Source organism: Megascapheus bottae, chromosome 9, assembly GCF_031878675.1.
Source record: "Megascapheus bottae isolate mThoBot1 chromosome 9, mThoBot2.hap1, whole genome shotgun sequence".
NCBI lineage: Eukaryota > Metazoa > Chordata > Mammalia > Rodentia > Geomyidae > Megascapheus > Megascapheus bottae.
The window spans coordinates 30,863,732-30,881,011 of NC_143517.1; the positions used below are offsets into that span (position 1 = coordinate 30,863,732).

General features: G+C 35.7%; 1 protein-coding gene across 1 annotated transcript in view; it reads right to left on the reverse strand.

Annotated features, from left to right (window-relative positions):
* Positions 1-14,629, reverse strand: part of Cngb3 (cyclic nucleotide gated channel subunit beta 3) — a 117,323-nt gene extending 102,694 nt beyond the window's left edge. The window contains exons 1-2 of the mRNA XM_090338766.1: positions 14,539-14,629; positions 10,942-11,068 (exon numbers count right to left, since the gene is read on the reverse strand). Of these exons, the coding sequence (XP_090194892.1) occupies positions 10,942-11,068; positions 14,539-14,629 (218 nt within the window). The remainder of the gene's footprint in view (positions 1-10,941; positions 11,069-14,538) is intronic.
* Positions 14,630-17,280: the final 2,651 nt, after the last annotated feature.

Consider the following 17,280-nt stretch of genomic DNA (forward strand, 5'->3'; position numbering starts at 1 on the left):
AAGTTGTAGAGTTTATTTCCAATGTATATAGTCTTGTGAATATCGCTGTTGTATTGGTTCCACCCTTTGTCCTTTGTCTCATCAATGTCCCTTCCCTAATTCAAATAAACAAATAAACGTATATAAAATACACCAAGTACCAAGTCAGATTTTTAGGGACTTTTGAGTAGAGGACTCACAGTGGAGGCTGTAGTGGTGAAATATAATGTGTAATAAAAATATGGGGGCCGGGAGTTTGGCCTAGTGGTAGAGTGCTTGCTTAGCATGCACGAAGACCTGGGTTCGATTCCTCAGCACCACATACATAGAGAAAAAAAAAGCCAGAAGTGGTGCTGAGGCTCAAGTGGTAGAGCTCTAGCCTTGAGAAAGTCCAAGGACAGTGCTCAGGCCCTGAGCTCAAGCCCAGGACTGGCAAAAAGAATGTGTATTTTATTGTCATCTATTATATATTTAGATGTGTACTACTATATAGAGTGTGTAAAGTATAGTATAGAAGATTTTCCTGCCCTAGCTGGTTTCAAGTTTTGATGCTGTAGGACTCCTGGGTTACAAATACTGGAATTACAAGTGTGAGTTATTTTATTTTTTTGCCAGTCCCAGGACTTGAACTCAGGGCCTGAGCACTGTCCTTGGGCTTTCTCAAGGCTAGTGCTCTACCACTACAGCCACAGCACCACTTCCAGTTTTTTACTATGTATGTGATACCTAGGAATTGAACCCCGGTCTTTCTGCATGCTAGGCAAGCTCTCTACCACTAGGCCAAAATCCTGGCCCCAAGTGTGAGTTATTTATGTTAGGTTGCTTGCAACATTTTTTTTTGTACCACTGTCTTTTTTTTTTTAATGTAGTACAATTTACCAAGCATTTCTAACATTGCTTTTAGACCTCTGGCTTACTGGGAATTTATACTCGTGTGTGGCATAAGAGTCAAATCCAGTTTTAATAATTTTCATGTAGCTATTCAGTTATTTTGATACTACTTATTTAAGACCATTTCTTTCTTAAGAATTTTAGATGCCAACCTTAAACACTTTTTACATAATGACTTCTATTTGTGTATTTACTACTTCTTTTATTGATTTATTTACTCATGTGCCAATGCCATACTTACTTAATTAGAAAGGATTTAGTAGCTTTTAACATCTGGTAGGCATAAAATCACATCTGTAATTCTTAGTTTGCATTATTTTCCTGTCTATTTTTTGCTTTCTTTTTGTTCTTTAAATGACGTTATAATCAGCTTGTTACTAAAATCAACTGTCTAAAGAAAAAATACAAAAACACGAAAAGCTAAAAACAGGTACCTTATAGTATTTCTTTGATTTATCAGATTTGGTATGCAAAACCTTCCTGGTTTTTCCTTATTCATTTCACTTATAACTCAGTTTTTTACCTCAATGTCAATGTACATTAAAAATGTTAATTATGCCAGATGTTTTCACAATTTTGGTTTTGAAAAAAATTAACTTTTAGGTTCATGGTATAGTAGTTGGTAAACAGTTTTCAAATCACACTAAAATTTTAACATCTTTTGAGACCTATTTTACAGTCTAGAAGGCTAGTTTTCCATCCTAGATGATTTAGTTTCTTGGCTAATTTAAAGATCTTAATTTTGTCTAAATAAGTTATTAGGCTTTGTATGAGTGGAGCACTGTGGCTCACACTTGTAATCTTAGCTACTCAGGAGGCTGAGATCTGAGAATCAAGGTTCAAAAAGATAGCCCCCCCCGCACAAAAGAACCTGAGACTCATCTCCAGTTAACCTCTAGAAAACCGAAAGTGGGGCTTGGCTTGAGGGTAGGGTGGTAGTCAAAGAGCTCAGGGACAGCGCCCAGGCCAAGTTCAAGCTCCATGACCCACAAAATAAATAAGTAAATTTAAAAAATTCTATTAGTATATATTTGGGATGAATTTACTTATGTTGATCTTAATGCTTTGTGAGAATGTTGAAAGGGGGTAAATGGGAGAAAACGAGGGAAGGAGTAATAGTGTTTAAAAACAAATATAATCATTACCTTATTTATGTCACTGTAATCCCCTGCTCACCACTTTCAAAAAAAAAAAAAGATGCACTGCATTCATGAATTACTTTGTTAAATGGCTCATTAATACATTAAGTCAAACAAAGAACTAATTTGAGAATTAGTCTTTCACCATTTGTCCTTTCCTAACATTCTGTTTATATGTATGCTGTACCTTCCTGTACTTTCTGTACTATGTTCAACGCTTCTGAACCCCTCGCTTGACTCTGTTTCTTATACATGTGCATGTCTAAAGATGCACACATAACCCTCAAGTAATTTTTCCATCTTTTCTTATAGTGGAATTCTGAGTTATTTGTTTGGGTCTGTCATCCATTTTACAGACTCTTCAAATGTCTAATCTTGTTTAATCTTCCAGCTCTAATTTTAGGGGTTAAACTTTTTACTTCTAGAAGTTCAGCTTAATTCTTCTGTAAAAATGTCTTGTGAATATTGACAATTTTTGTTTTGCCTTATTTTAAGTCATCCATTTGAGTTAAGTATACTTATGTCTATTTTATATCATGTGTCTGATAATTGTATGGTCTTTAGATACTAAGATTTTGCTTCTACAATTCAGCTTATTTCTGTTGTCTTGGTTGTGCTACCAGTGATTTATTTCTTGAAGTATTTACTAATGTTTTACAATAAATTCATGTTTATTGGAACTTCCTTTGTGGAGATTCTGGGCTCTCAAATTTAGTTATTGAAAATACTTTGTTTTTATAAAAGAGAAAAATTTCCCAGAGTAAAAAGTAATTCTTAAAATTTTGTATCACTAACAATTATCTTCGATTCGTACTCAGCATTTGTTAGTATGGTATGGTTTTATATTTTAGATAGTATTTTGAATTATATTTTCTCCAAACTTTTACAGAAAATTTCTACTTTCTACAAAATGTTTCTGTCAGAAATACAAGTGCAATCATTATTACACATAAACTGATAATCTGTTGTTTGAAGTGTTTTATTGCTTATTTATAAAAGCATTGCCTACCATAAAGGAAACATTTAATGATGCATAATTCTCATTATGCATCTCACAAAACTGACAAATATGTATCTGCTTTCCCTTTTTTATTATTACATGCTTACAAATTGTAGAAATATAAATTACTTTTTGTTTTTATAAACGTGATCCCTGACATTCTTATTTTTCTTTAGCTATCAACTCACATATGGACTTTTAAGCAACTTTCCTGCAGTGATTCGTGCTTTCTCTGGTGAAGAGGTAATAAACATTAGTGTTTATGAGTGCTGATAAGATTCTAAAATCTCCTCTGCTCTCATTGTTCCTGCTGTGAAATGATTGCCTATTTTAAAACCACCCAAATAGAGACTGAATGCTGTTACGAACAAAGGAGATTACTCATAGACCTAAACTTCCTTCTCAGCACCATGGTTGCGGTGGTGATGTATGGTGTGCACAGTACTGTGAGTGCTGTCTTACTGCAACCCCTAGTCACAGGCTGAGCCTTCAATGCCCAGCTTGTTTCTCACTGAACCACTTAACCTCTCAGCCATTCCACTGTCTTCGTTATCAGACATACTTATTTGACATTTTCAGGCAAAATACATCTTCTTTTGCTTGGCATTCATTAGTGTCCATCAAAATAATAGCATTTTATATTAAAAAATAAGATGTGCTGGGGTAAAGGATGCCAAAGCAGGCGTTTTCTTGGTCATGGATCAATGACATTAGTGGGTCATTTCAGGGGGAACCCCACATGTTTCAGAAGCTAAATGTTTCACTTGACAAGATAACAAGTTTTGTTTTTCTTTTTATTTTTTTAAAGGAAGACTTGCAGAGAATTTCTTTTTTCTGATGGAAACTTGAGAGAATGTTGTGAAAAGATAAAAAAGGAAAGGAAGAATGGAAGCTAGTTTAATGCAAATAAATTTCCATCAGAAATGTGGACATGTAATAACAAATACCTTAAAAAACTCTTCCTTGTCTGATGTGTATTTGAGAAGAATCTTATTACTATGGTGTGGATATGAAATAACTTCCCAATCTTACTGGAGACTGGGTTAAAAAACAAATCACAAAAGTGATTTTTCTTTGTGAAATGTCTATTTTTATGAAAAGGCAAATTTTATTCATTTCTTTTGTGTTTATATAAACACCTAAATAGATCTAATATGCTTAAATATATTATACATATTTTCATCTTATAATAATATTTGAGGCAAGAGTAAAAGGAGCATTATATAAAGTCAGTGATCAATTGTGATTAATAGATAACATAAGATTATGTGGTATGATGATCATTTTTCTGTATGGACAAGGGTATATCTCCTATATATCGTATATATGATATACATATATATGTATATGTATGTATATACATGTATATATATGTACATATATATATATATACACACACACACACAATACTGGGGCTTGAACTCTGAGCCTGGGCACTGTCCTTGGTCTTTTTCAACGCTAGCACTCTACCACTTGAGTACAGCTCCACTTCTGCCTTTTTCTGTGTATGTGGTACTGAAGAATCAAACCCTGAGCTTTGTGCATGCTAGGCAAGCCCTCTACCACTAGGCCAAACTCCTGGTTGATAGGACCCATATGAAAAAGTTTTATGGGTTCACTGAAGCCATAAGGGTATGAAATGTCAAGAAGATGCTGTATTTGAAAAGCATAAAAGTCAGGATCCATAGTTTCATCATCTGTTTTTTGACAGTAATGGGCTTCAACTCAGGGCCTTACCCTTATTAGGTAGGTGCGCTACCACTGAGCCAACCCCTTAGCCCCATTTTGATTTCTTTATGTATATAATGAAACTAAATGCAGTAATTATTATTAAGTATCAGACTGACTGGGTCACCAGACTCAATGACACTTCTGACAGTGTTTTTGTGCTGGATGTGTTGGATGAAATTAACATCTAAATCAGAGTTCTGAGTGAAAAAATACTGCCTTTAGTTGGGTGCATGGGTCTAATCCAGTCAGTTGATGGCCTGCAAAGAACAAAAACTTATCATCCATCAAGTAAAAGTTTCCTGCCTGAATTTTTCAAGCTTTTTAAACTTCCATGTCTTTATTCAGGGAAATGAAACATATAATCCTTTTGAGTGTTGAACCTAGAACTTTTAATGTCAGTGCTTCTTGTTCTCAGACTTGGTCTTGAACCATCAGCTCTCTGGGTTCTGAAATTTACTTACTATGAATCTTGGGACTTTTCTGTCTTTAAAATTTCAGGAGCTACATACTCCTCAAGTTCTTCAATGAAATTGAAAATGAAGCCTCTTTACCAAAGTCATTCTATGAAGTCAGTATAACCCTCATCCCAAAGCCAGACAGAGATTCGTCAAAGAAAGAGAACTATAGATCTATTTCTTTGATGAACATCGATGCAAAACTTCTCAACAAAATACTGGCCAACCATCTACCATTCATCAAAAAATTATACACTATGATCAAACAGGATTCATCACAGGGAGGCAAAGCTGGTTTAACATACGTAAATCAATTAATATAATTCAACACATCAACAGGAGCAAGGACAAAAATCACATGACTGTCTCAATAGATGCAGAAAAGGCATTTGACAAGATCCAACACCCCTTTATGTTAAAAGCTCTGGAGAAACTAGGAATCCATGGAACATTCCTCAGTATAATAAAGGCTGTGTATGACAAACCCACTGCCAGTATTATACTTAATGGCGAAAAGCTAAAGCCATTCCCTCTAAAATCAGGAATGAGACAAAGATGCCCACTCTCTCCACTCCTCTTTAACATAGTACTAGAATTCCTAGCCAGTGCAATAAGGCAAGAAGCAAGCATAAAGGGGATCCAAGTAGGGAAAGAGGAAATAAAAACTATCCCTCTCTGCAGATGACATGATTCTGTATTTAAAGAATCCTATAGACTCCACTCCCAAGTTCCTTGAGTTGATTCAAAACTTTGGAAAGGTAGCAGGGTATAAAATTAACCTTCAAAAATCAACTGCCTTCCTCTATGCCAACAGTGAGAGGAATGAGACAACAATCAAGAAAGCAACTCCTTTTGCAATAGCCTCAAAGAAAATAAAGTACCTAGAATTTAGCTTAAACTAAGAATATAAAGGACCTTTTTGATGAAAACTTTAAAACCCTGAAAAAGGAAATTAAAGCAGAAGTGAGGAAATGGAAAAACCTCCCATGCTCCTGGATTGGAAGAATCAACATCATGAAAATGACAGTCTTGCCAAGGGCTATCTACAACTTCAACACAATACCCATCAATATCCCAATATCATTCTTTAAAGAAATAGAAAAGGCAATCCAAAATTTCATATGGAATAATAAAAGACCCCATATAGCAAAAACACTTCTTAGCAGAAAGAACAGCGCAGGAGGAATTTCAATTCCAAACTTTAGACTCTATTACAGAGCTATAGTAATCAAAACAGCTTGGTACTGGCACAAGAACAGGCCTGAAGACCAATGGAATAGCACTGAGGACCCAGATATTAAACCACAGACCTATGGCCACCTAATCTTTGACAAAGGAGCCAAAAAAATAGAATGGAAGAAAGACAGCCTCTTCAACAAGTGGTGCTGGCAGAATTGGTTAAGCATCTGCAGAAAACTAAAGTTGGATCATTCTTTGTCACCCTGTACTATAATTAACTCCAAATGGATCAAAGATCTGGAGGTAAAAGCTGACACACTGAAAACTTTACAAGAAGGAAGAGGAGACATACTAGGCCTCCTTGGCATAGGTCGAAACGTTGTGAACAAGGACCAAGAATCACAACAAATCAGAGAAAGGCTGGATAAGTGGGACTGCATTAAACTGTAGAGCTTTTGTATGGCAAAGGACACAACTAGTAAATTAATTAGGAATCCTACAGAGTGGGAGAAGATCTTCACCAACCATACAACGGACAAAGGCCTCATATCTAAAATATATCAACTGCTCAAAAAATTGACTCACTCCAAAACTAATCTCCAAAGACACAACCATCCCATTAAAAGATGGGCCAAAGACTTAAAGAGAGTCTTCTCTGAAGAAGAAACAAAATGGCCTATAGACACATGAAGAAATGCTCAACATCTCTGGTCATAAAGAAATGCAAATCCAAACAACTCTAAGATTCCACCTCACTCCAGTTAGAATGGCCAGGATCAAGAAAACTAATAACAACAGATGCTGGAGGGGATGTGGCCCAGAGGGATCACTACTACACTGTTGGTGGGAGTGCAAATTCGTTCAACCACTATGGAAAGCAGTATGGCTAAACATAGAGCTCCCCTATGACCCAGCAATTTCACTACTTGGCATTTACCCAACCATCCAGAAACAAGGACATACTAAATCCACTAGTACAGTGATGTTCATTGCAGCAGTATTTACCATAGCAAAGATATGGAATCAACCCAAATGTCCCTCAGTTGATGAGTGGATCAACAAGATATGGTATTTGTACACAATGGAATTCTATGCTGCTGTCAGAAAGAATAACATTGCCCCATTTGTTAGGAAATGGAAAGACTTTGAAAAAATCATATTAAGTGAAGTAAACCAGACTCAAAGGAACACATGCTCAATGGTTTCCCTCATTTGTCATAATCAGTAGAAACCTTGGGCTCTCCTAGCAGAGATTTGCAATAGAGCAAAACCTAGATACTTAAGGCCATATAGTATGATGCTAAATGCAAGGACCTCCAGGATATAGTAACAAAAGCCATATAATGAGTGATTGTTTTCGTTAATGTACTATGTTATTTCTCATCTCTTTTGCTGTCCCTTGGTTATCTCATATTGTTATAGTATTTCACCTTGTTATCTGATATATTGTATATATGTTTATTTGGTTATTTGAAATAGGATAGGGAAGTGGGAAAACAATATGAAGTGTGGGGGCTGGGGGGAGGGAAATGGGGATCAAAGCATGAGAAAGGATATAAATATTAGTGAAGTAATGTACCTTCTATCTGGCGAATATAATGTAACCCTTCTATTAATTACAATAAAATATATGAAAAAAGAATATTACTACACTTATTTTTTCTTTGATAACATCTAATCACACATAGTCACTGGATTATATGTGATTATATGTCCTAGGATTTGAGATGTCATAGCACTGATGTGTATGACATTAAAGCAGAAAGTTCTGGTAAGTATTACATGGCATTGGACCATTTAGATTCTCATTATTTTAGTTCAAGGTGAGACTGCAACTTCCAATGCCCACTTTAAGTTTCCCTTTTTGTGTAAGTGTATTTTTATTACATTCTTGATGAAGATATTAATATCTGTCTAGTAACAAAGCACAAGCTTGAAGCTAAGTTGGGTTCCTCAGTTTGTCAATGAATTCTCAAGCTGCAGTGCTACCTCTGTTGTAGAAAATAAATCTCTCAGTAAGACATCAGCATGTGATCTAGGTTTAAAACATTTTGCTAACTCAGGATTGTAATACTTGACGAAAAGCCAAGTCAGTAGAAAGGTAAGGATTAAGTCTTGAAAGCCTAAAGTTGTATTTTCATGGTCTTTATGATGGTGACATGTTTCCTCTTGCTCAGGGTTCTGAATAAGAATGGAGAGGCTTGGTTCCAATTTGCATCTTCCTCTCTCTTCTTGAACACACTATGCAACTGTGGAAATTTGGATATCACTGAGAAATCAAGTATGATGTGATACATTCATTAGGTTTATTAATACTTGCTGGGTATATACTCGGTGCCAGACATTGAACTAAGAACTGACACTACCAGTCATCAACAAACTGACATCAACAGACCATGTCATCAGAAAGGACACAGCAGATTGGAAGAAACTGAGGGATAGCCACATAAATTGCAGTTGAAGTTAATATCACTTCTGATATTTCCTAATTGGGAGACCAGGAAAAACTTTCCAAAGAAGCAATGGGCAGACAGATTTTGTAAGAGTGAGAAGTTTACTTGGGCTAGTAGAAGAGTAGAGAATTGAAGGGTAGGGGCTGGGAATGTAACTTAGTTGTGGAATGCTAGCCTAGTATGCATGAAGCCTGGGGTTTGATTAGTTAGTACCACATAAACAGAAAAAGCTGTGGCTTGATAAAAAAAAAGGAAAAGAAACTCAGGGAGACTGCCCAAGTCCCAGGTTTGGCAAAACAAACAAACAAACAAACAAAACAAAACTCAGGAGACTTGAAGAACAGGAGAACTAATATGCTGCAAAGCCTGTGGCAGGAGGGGAGAGACTGAAATTGGATGGGTGTGGCTAGAACTGAGAGAAGAGGAGGTAGATTCAGAGTTGTGTACTGGAATAGGGCAAAGTAAAATTCGGAGGGAGGTAGACCATGCTTATACAACTATTGCAGTTCCTTTACCCTTTTCCTGAACCAAAGAGGGAAATTTCCTTCTTCCTTATCTGTCAAGTCCAGGAGGGATTTTGGGTTTGGAGGCTATATGTATTCATTGACCTACTTTCTGGGCAATTGGAAGTTTTCCATTTTCACCTTTCAGTAGAGTAAGAGTATTATATTAGAACCTACATCAACAGGAATATCTCCCCTAAAATATTAGTTATGGATTCAATGACAGTTTTTGAAAAGCTACTACTACTACTTTCTTTTTCCAAAAACTTAATATATACTCGCATAAATGTTAGGAAGGGATTATTTCAGAAGGTTAATGGGTTGATGAAAAGGTGCATATTCGTGAGAGAAAGGGGAAAATTCTACTTAGGAATTCAGGTCTCCTGCAGTGGAATCTTATCTGAACTGACCCTATTACTACAAGCACACTAATTAACCTCTGTAAGCTTTGGTTGCTTATCTGTGCTGGAAAGAAAAGGATGAGCAGCCAATAGATGTGCAAATCATTCTGTAAACACCAACAATTATATAAATCATATAAATAAATACTTATCCTATGGTAGGATTCTAGTCCTTACTGCAGGGTTTAGGCATCTTCTCTGTTTCAGAACAATATGTTAAGTTTTATTTTTTGGAGTAATATTTTCTTAGAGTGAGCTTGTGTGTATTTCCTTATGTAGACATGTCTGTGTTCAGAAAATACATTGGTTTTAGTGCCCATTGCTCAGTCAGCCTCATCCTGAATCCGAGATCCTCAGGAAAGTGCCTACTGACAGGAAATGCATTGAGAATGTAGAGGAACTACTGAGAAAAGGAAAGTGGGATATTATGGGGTGGGATAAATGAAGATGTACCTTGATCTATTAAATGACAGGCCTTCCTTCCTAAGAATAAAAATATGCATTCATTGTTTCATAAGCTGATTACAATTATCTGAACTATAGTTAATCAACTCGAGTTGGAGCAGCAGGCACATAACACCATGCGAAGAAGTAACAAAATGAAGGTCCTCCTAGCTGTGTATTATTGTGGCTTTGTGGATTCACATTTAAATTGACATCTCTTTGTGCTATTGACAATTATTTTGGGGGAAGTATTTATAACACTGGATTCCCTCAATGGCATAAAGATTGCCTGCTTCTATAATTATCTTTGGTTTTCATGCTGTTCTTTGCTTAGCAGCTGAAAAGAAATCATAATCAATCTTCTGGCACAATAAAATATTTACAAAATTGGGATAGCAATTTCTTAGTGAACTTTGAGAATTCTCATCTATTCTTTCATTTGAAGTACAGACCTAGTAAACATGTAGGCTGTTTCCATGATGATATAGTGATGCAGATATGTGATTGGGATACTATTGTGGGTATGATTTTGGCCTCTACCCAAAATGGTTGCCTGGAACTTTTAGTGGCCATAGCTGGATGGCAAGGTACAATGCTGGCTAGACAGAACTAATCTTTAAGTTCTGGTTGAGTTCCCTCGCTTATACAACTATTGTATTTCCTTTACCCTTTAACTAAACCAAAGAGGGAAATTGCAGTTTGCATTATGTTTTTGCTAGCTGAGCAATACCTCCAATATATGTTAAGTGATTTATGAAGCTCTCACCTGATTGGGTTCTGTTGCTCAGTTTCCATTTCCTTCCACTGTGATACTGTTCCATTCTGTCCTGTTGGACATTGAAGGTCAGGCTTTGCGGCGGAATCTCTGAAGGATATTGTCTCAGCTGATTCATCTATGGCAAGGAAACAGCATATAGAAGAATGTGTGCCAGTCTCCACATGGATGTATTCGGGAACATAAGTTATGGAGGTGTTGCTAGGAGGACCTCCAGAGGGATTCCTTCTTAGTAAAGTAGCACTTTACACAGGAGTTAACCTATAGGGTAAATGCAAACTGCTCTTAAAGTGGGTTATAGAATATAAAGTATACAGGGTGTGTTTCTTTTTGATATTAACAAAGCTGATTTCCTCAAAAAAGCATTTTCTCTACATTTTCATTAGCACCCATTAGTTGTACCAGGCATTTCATTTTGACAGAGCCATGCATATATACTATGCAGCTTGATTAAACCCACCTCCTCTGTCACTCCCTCCTCCCCTCCTTCTTAAGGCAGTCTCAACAAACTTTTTATTCTATTTTCATACATTTTTATTTTGCTAAACTATTCATAATTCTTGGCTGGAATTGGTACATCACAACATAAATCAAAGGAAAACAGGCAGAAATTATCTTGATGACATTGCTTTAAACTCACATTTTGACTTTTTAATGAAATCAAATCTTGACTTCTGATTTGATTATCTTTTGCTATCTTATTTTCTCTAAATAAATAACATGAATTTGTATACACTAGCATTATTTTCAGTTCAAAATTAAAATTTTCTCATCAAATCTACAAAAATTCCAATTGCTATTAAAAATGATAATTTATCCAGGAAATAATCAACTCACTCGTAAATATTTTGATTATAGAGAATTTTTAATTAAAGAAAATTATATAATATTAAAAGAAAATAGAAAAGATAAAAAGAAAAGAGTACAATTTAATGGTTATGCATTTCTCACAATTTCTAATTAATTTTTAATTGGATGTACTATACTAAGAAAATTGAAAAACCTCAAAACATTAATCATATTGTGCTCTAATGCATTATACTTTAACATTTTCAACAAATTCAGTATTGAAATGTGAATTTTCCAAATTGTTAAATCACATTAAAAAATTCACCATAAAACTCTAAGAAGTTTTAGTGATCATACTAATGTTTTTGATCACACTAAGTTTATGAATAAAAGCTTAAACCCTTGATTTTCCCAGGATATTGTTTTTATTTTGACATTATATAACATTTTTGTCTATAAAACAGAAAACATGATTAAAAATTGAAAGCTCCCCAAGCTCCCCAACTTATTTTGGGCATTCAAAGCAGCCTTTGCTAGTATCATTGAATCTGAAGTGTGTAATGGCTCTTTATGCACTTCAAAGATATGTTGAAATGTTGCAAAGGGAATACATTCTTTTACCTAGCATTGTGGGATAGGGTTCTTTAATACAAGCACATAGGGTCAATTATTGAGCTTATAAGCATCCAATAGCTTTTAGAGTAAGAAATTATCCTTTTAATAAATTATTTTGTATTAAGAAGTATGTGATATACAAGAGAAGGATTTATATATATATTTTAATATTTTTTAAAATTTTTAATATTTTTTAATATTTTAATATTTTAATATTTTAATATTTTTTATTGTAATTCATAAAAGGGTTACATGATTATTTGCCAGATAGAAGGTGCATTAATTCACATATATTGATACCCTTTCACGTGTCTTGGTCCCCATTACCCTCCCCCCACCCCCACCCCTCATCTTGTTTTCCCCCTTCCCTATCAAATTTCAAATAACTAAATACAAATATACCCAATATATCAGATAACAAAGTGAGATACTGTAACAATATGATATAACCAAGGGACAGCAAAAGAGATGAGAGATAACATAGTACATTAAGGACAACAATCATTCATTATATGGCTTTTGTTTCAATATCCTGGAGGTCCTTTCAATTAGCTTCATACTATATGGCCTTATGTATCAAGGCTTTGCTCTATTGCAAATCTCTGCTAGTAGAGCCCAAGGTTTCTACTGATTATGACAAATGAGGGAAACCATTGAGCTTAAGTTCCTTTGAGTCTGGCTTACTTCACTTAATATGCTTTTTTCAAAGTCTTTCCATTTCCTAACAAATGGGTCGATGTCGTTTTTTCTGACAGCAGCATAGAATTCCATCGCGTACAAATACCACATCTTGTTGATCCACTCATAAACTGAGAGACATCTAGGTTGGTTCCATATCTTTGCTATGATGAATAATGCTGCAATGAACATTGTTGTGCTAGTGGATTTAGTATGCCCTAGTTTCTGGATGGTTGGGTAAATGCCAAGTAGTGGAATTGCTGGATCATAGGGAAGCTCTATGTTTAGCCTTTTGAGGAACTGCCATACTGCTTTCCATAGTGGTTGAATGAGTTTGCACTCCCACCAACGGTGTAGTAGTGATCCCTCCGGGCCACATCCCCTGATCCTGGCCATTCTAACTGGAGTGAGGTGGAATCTTAGAGTTGTTTGGATTTGCATTTCTTTTATGACCAGAGATGTTGAGCATTTCTTCATGTCTCTATAGGCCATTTTGTTTCTTCTTCAAAGAAGACTCTCTTTAAGTCTTTGGCCCATCTTTTAATGGGATGGTTGTCTTTGGAGATTAGTTTTGGAGTGATTCAATTTTTTGAGCTGTTGATATATTTTAGATATGAGGCCTTTGTCCGTTGTTTGGTTGGTGAAGATCTTCTCCCACTCTGTAGGCTTCCTAATTAGTTTACTAGCTATGTCCTTTGCCATACAAAAGCTCTGTAGTTTAATGCAGTCCCACTTATCCAGCCTTTCTCTGATTTGTTGTGATTCTTGGTCCTTATTAAGATAGTTTTGACCTATGCCAAGGAGGCCTGGTGTATCTCCTATTCCCTCTTGTAAAGTTTTCGGTGTGTCAGCTTTTACCTCCAGGTCTTTGATCCATTTGGAGTTAATTCTAATGCAAGGTGACAAAGAAGGATCCAACAAGAACTGTCAAGACACAGGCCCTAATGAAAGCTTTTAAAAATGGTAGGAACTAATAAATATCTCTCAATCCTAACTCTCAGTATCAATGGACATAATCCAGTTCTTGTCTCTTCTTGGATTTAAAGTAGAATGATGGTAAAACCCAGGAGGATTAATCCAAGAGTCCCCTCCAACTGTAGTTCACTGTGCTTGTGTCTTTTATCATACAGCAAGTCATTCCTCTGAGCAGATGGTTAGAGTGTGTGCTTCATCCTCATGAAAGAGAAATTTATAATACAAAGCAAATCTTGAGGGGGCATCTGGATGGAGCTTTGTCAATTGCATATTGAATTTCTTCCCAACTTCACCATGGGCAACAGGATTCCCTCTCCTGTAGCTGCCCAAAGCAATAGTGGAACTTTTTCTGCCAGCATGCTCTCTGCACATTGTATAGCCATTGCCAGTCTCATAAGAACACTTGGTCAAATTCTGTCCTGGAATGTGTACCTACAGTACACAGTAAATTCTGGAATTAAAGGACTCCACTATGGTTGCTTTTATTGAATGTGTGAGATTGAGTATTATTGGGCTTTTTCCTCTGCCCACCTGGTTGGGCCTGTTTCTGTGCTGGCAGCATCTCACACTGGGCCTGGGTAATCCACTTCAAATCTGTTTGGCTCTTGTAGCAGTGCATCATGGAGACCAGAGCAGGTGTGAAACATCTGCTTACCGATTCGAGTGAGGAACTAAGTGATGCAGAAATGCATTAACCTTCTATATTTTTCATCAGAGCCATTAAGTAAATGCTGTAAAAGGATAAATCCAAAGACAGAAACCTAATTTGGACTAAGGTTATGAATTAGAAAGACACTCAATTAGTCTTTGAAAAAATGGATATCAAAAAAGACTTGAAAAATGCTTTCACTGGTTGGAATGTGTGTCCTAGGGGATGATTTACTTGATCGAATTTTTAATTCCTATAATACTTTATTGGTTGTATGCTTAAAAAAGTGAATCTCTTTGTATTAAGTGTACTAGCAGTACTTGAGTAACTACATCCTTGATGAATTAATAGAGATTAAATATGAATACTTTTATTAGATGTATAAATTAATCTAATTAATCTCAGTAAATAAATATGTAAATAAGGCGATGATTACATATAATGATTAAATCAGTCTTAAGAAGTGCATTATTACTAGGCTAGGGGAGTAGCTTAAGTGGTAGGATTCCTGCCTGAAAGGTTTGAGTTCAAACTGGCTACTGTGAAATACTCCAAACCAAATCAAAATAAAATAAAAGATTCCACCATTAGATGGTATTATGAATGAATGCTTGAATATTTGTATCACATCCATGATTGTATTTTTGTCTCAGTTTATAGTCAATTTTTATCATTGTTATACAATGTAAAGTACTTACAAAAGTAATTTTGGAATTTTGATCAAATTGAAATTCTATTGCATGTTTGTAGATGACAAAAATAACAGAGCAAGTTGACAAACATTATAGTAATATATATATATATAAAATAGAACCTGAAAAAATGCCCCAAAATATCACACAAGAATGAAAAAATGGCACATTAATATAAAGACATATATACACAATCTATTAAACAATCCAGAGAAAGACTAATCATTGTGGAAACTATTTTATATAAGGAATGGTTCTTAGACTCTCTAACATTTTGAAGATTAACTTGTGACCTGAGGGCAATTTTAAATTATTTTAGGGGCTATTGCCCAGTTAAAAATATATTTCTTATATTGCAGAAAACCAAGTAGAACCTGTCAATGGAATTTGCAAAGTAAGTAAGCCAAACACGTGAACATGCTAAGAACTCATTTATCAGCAAAACTTATAAGGTAGCAAGAGCTCCCTTGGCTGTAGGTGTTCTGGAAAAAGCAGGAGACTTCTAAGGAAGGCAAGCAGGACAGCTCAGCGCTTAGGTATTGTTTACCAAGTGGTCAGTTCTCAAAGTGTTATTTAGGAAGATTTTTGACTATGTATCATCTTGAACATAGAAATGAACAAATGAACAAATATAAACAATATGGATCCATCAAAGTAAGTTTTGGTGCTATGTCAGGTTCATGGATCTTGTCCTATCCTATGTCACACTTGGTTCCAGGGACCTGCCTTTTGAGAATGATTCGTCTAGTAAACACACTTAGATCTTAAGACGTAGTGAGTAAGCAACATTGGTACTAATAAAGAGCTCCAATCCTCACATCACTAATTCTCTCAGTGATTCTGCTTAAGTGGTTTTCTATAACAGTTTCTCATCCATGCAATGAGAAATGCTTTTTTCATGAAGATTTCCTATAGGGATGAGATTAAGACCCCATCTGAGAAAAATGCAACAGGAATATAAAATGCCATATTAGACAGACCTGGTAAACAGACAACTTGTCTTTTTAAAAACATATATTAACTCAGATCTGCCTAGCACTATTACATGATTATATAGGGGACCGTGCAAGTATTCCCATTTACTTAATAAAGTTTAGAGAGCAGGAAAATATGATGTGATTTCCCATAATTCAGATGTATTCTTTAGCAGAAAGAAGCTGAAAAGCAGTGTTTAATTGAATTATGCAAATTTGTTCAAATCAAGCAACTGAAAAAAAAGAGCTTAAAAATATTCTATGCATGTGGTTTGAATCTCTTAAGGTTTTGGTATAAAAAACTATTAGCAGTAATTTTGTCACTCAGAGTCTGGGATTCCATTAGATACTAAAAAATGGAATGTTTTTGTGTGTTTGGCTTCTCCTCTTGGTTGACTGACTTCAGTGTTTTAGAGTGAGGCCATCCTCTACGTTTGGAAGGCAAAGTTACTGATAAAACAAATAGCTCAGCATCCAGTGTGGCCTATGGGGAGCTGGAGGGCAGCAGGAAGGGCTCTGCCCATGGGAACAGTGGCTCTTATCTGTGTCAAGCAGATGATTCTCTCTGGAAATGAGTAAATGGGAATGAGAAGCAGTGCACAGTAGACATGCTGAGCAAACACGGTAGTCATGGGAAATGAAGCTGTATTCACTGTGCGGGAGAGGCAGAGAAAGCAATTAGCTCTTAGGACTGCCTCTGTCCTGAATCTCTTTTTCAGTTCCAGTTTTGCACAGGTTTCTTACAATGAGCTCCTGCCACCACTGAACATGGCCTGGTGATACCTCTATCCGTGGCCAAATGGGCACAGTTGGGGATTTGCTTCATCACTTCCAACTAGAAAGTACATCCTTATTTGTCTTTTTTTTCCCCTAAACTAAGTTTTCAGAAATTTCACATGCTGATTTCATTCATTTCTCATTCTTCTGTCATCTGATCAAATATCGTTTTGAAAGTATA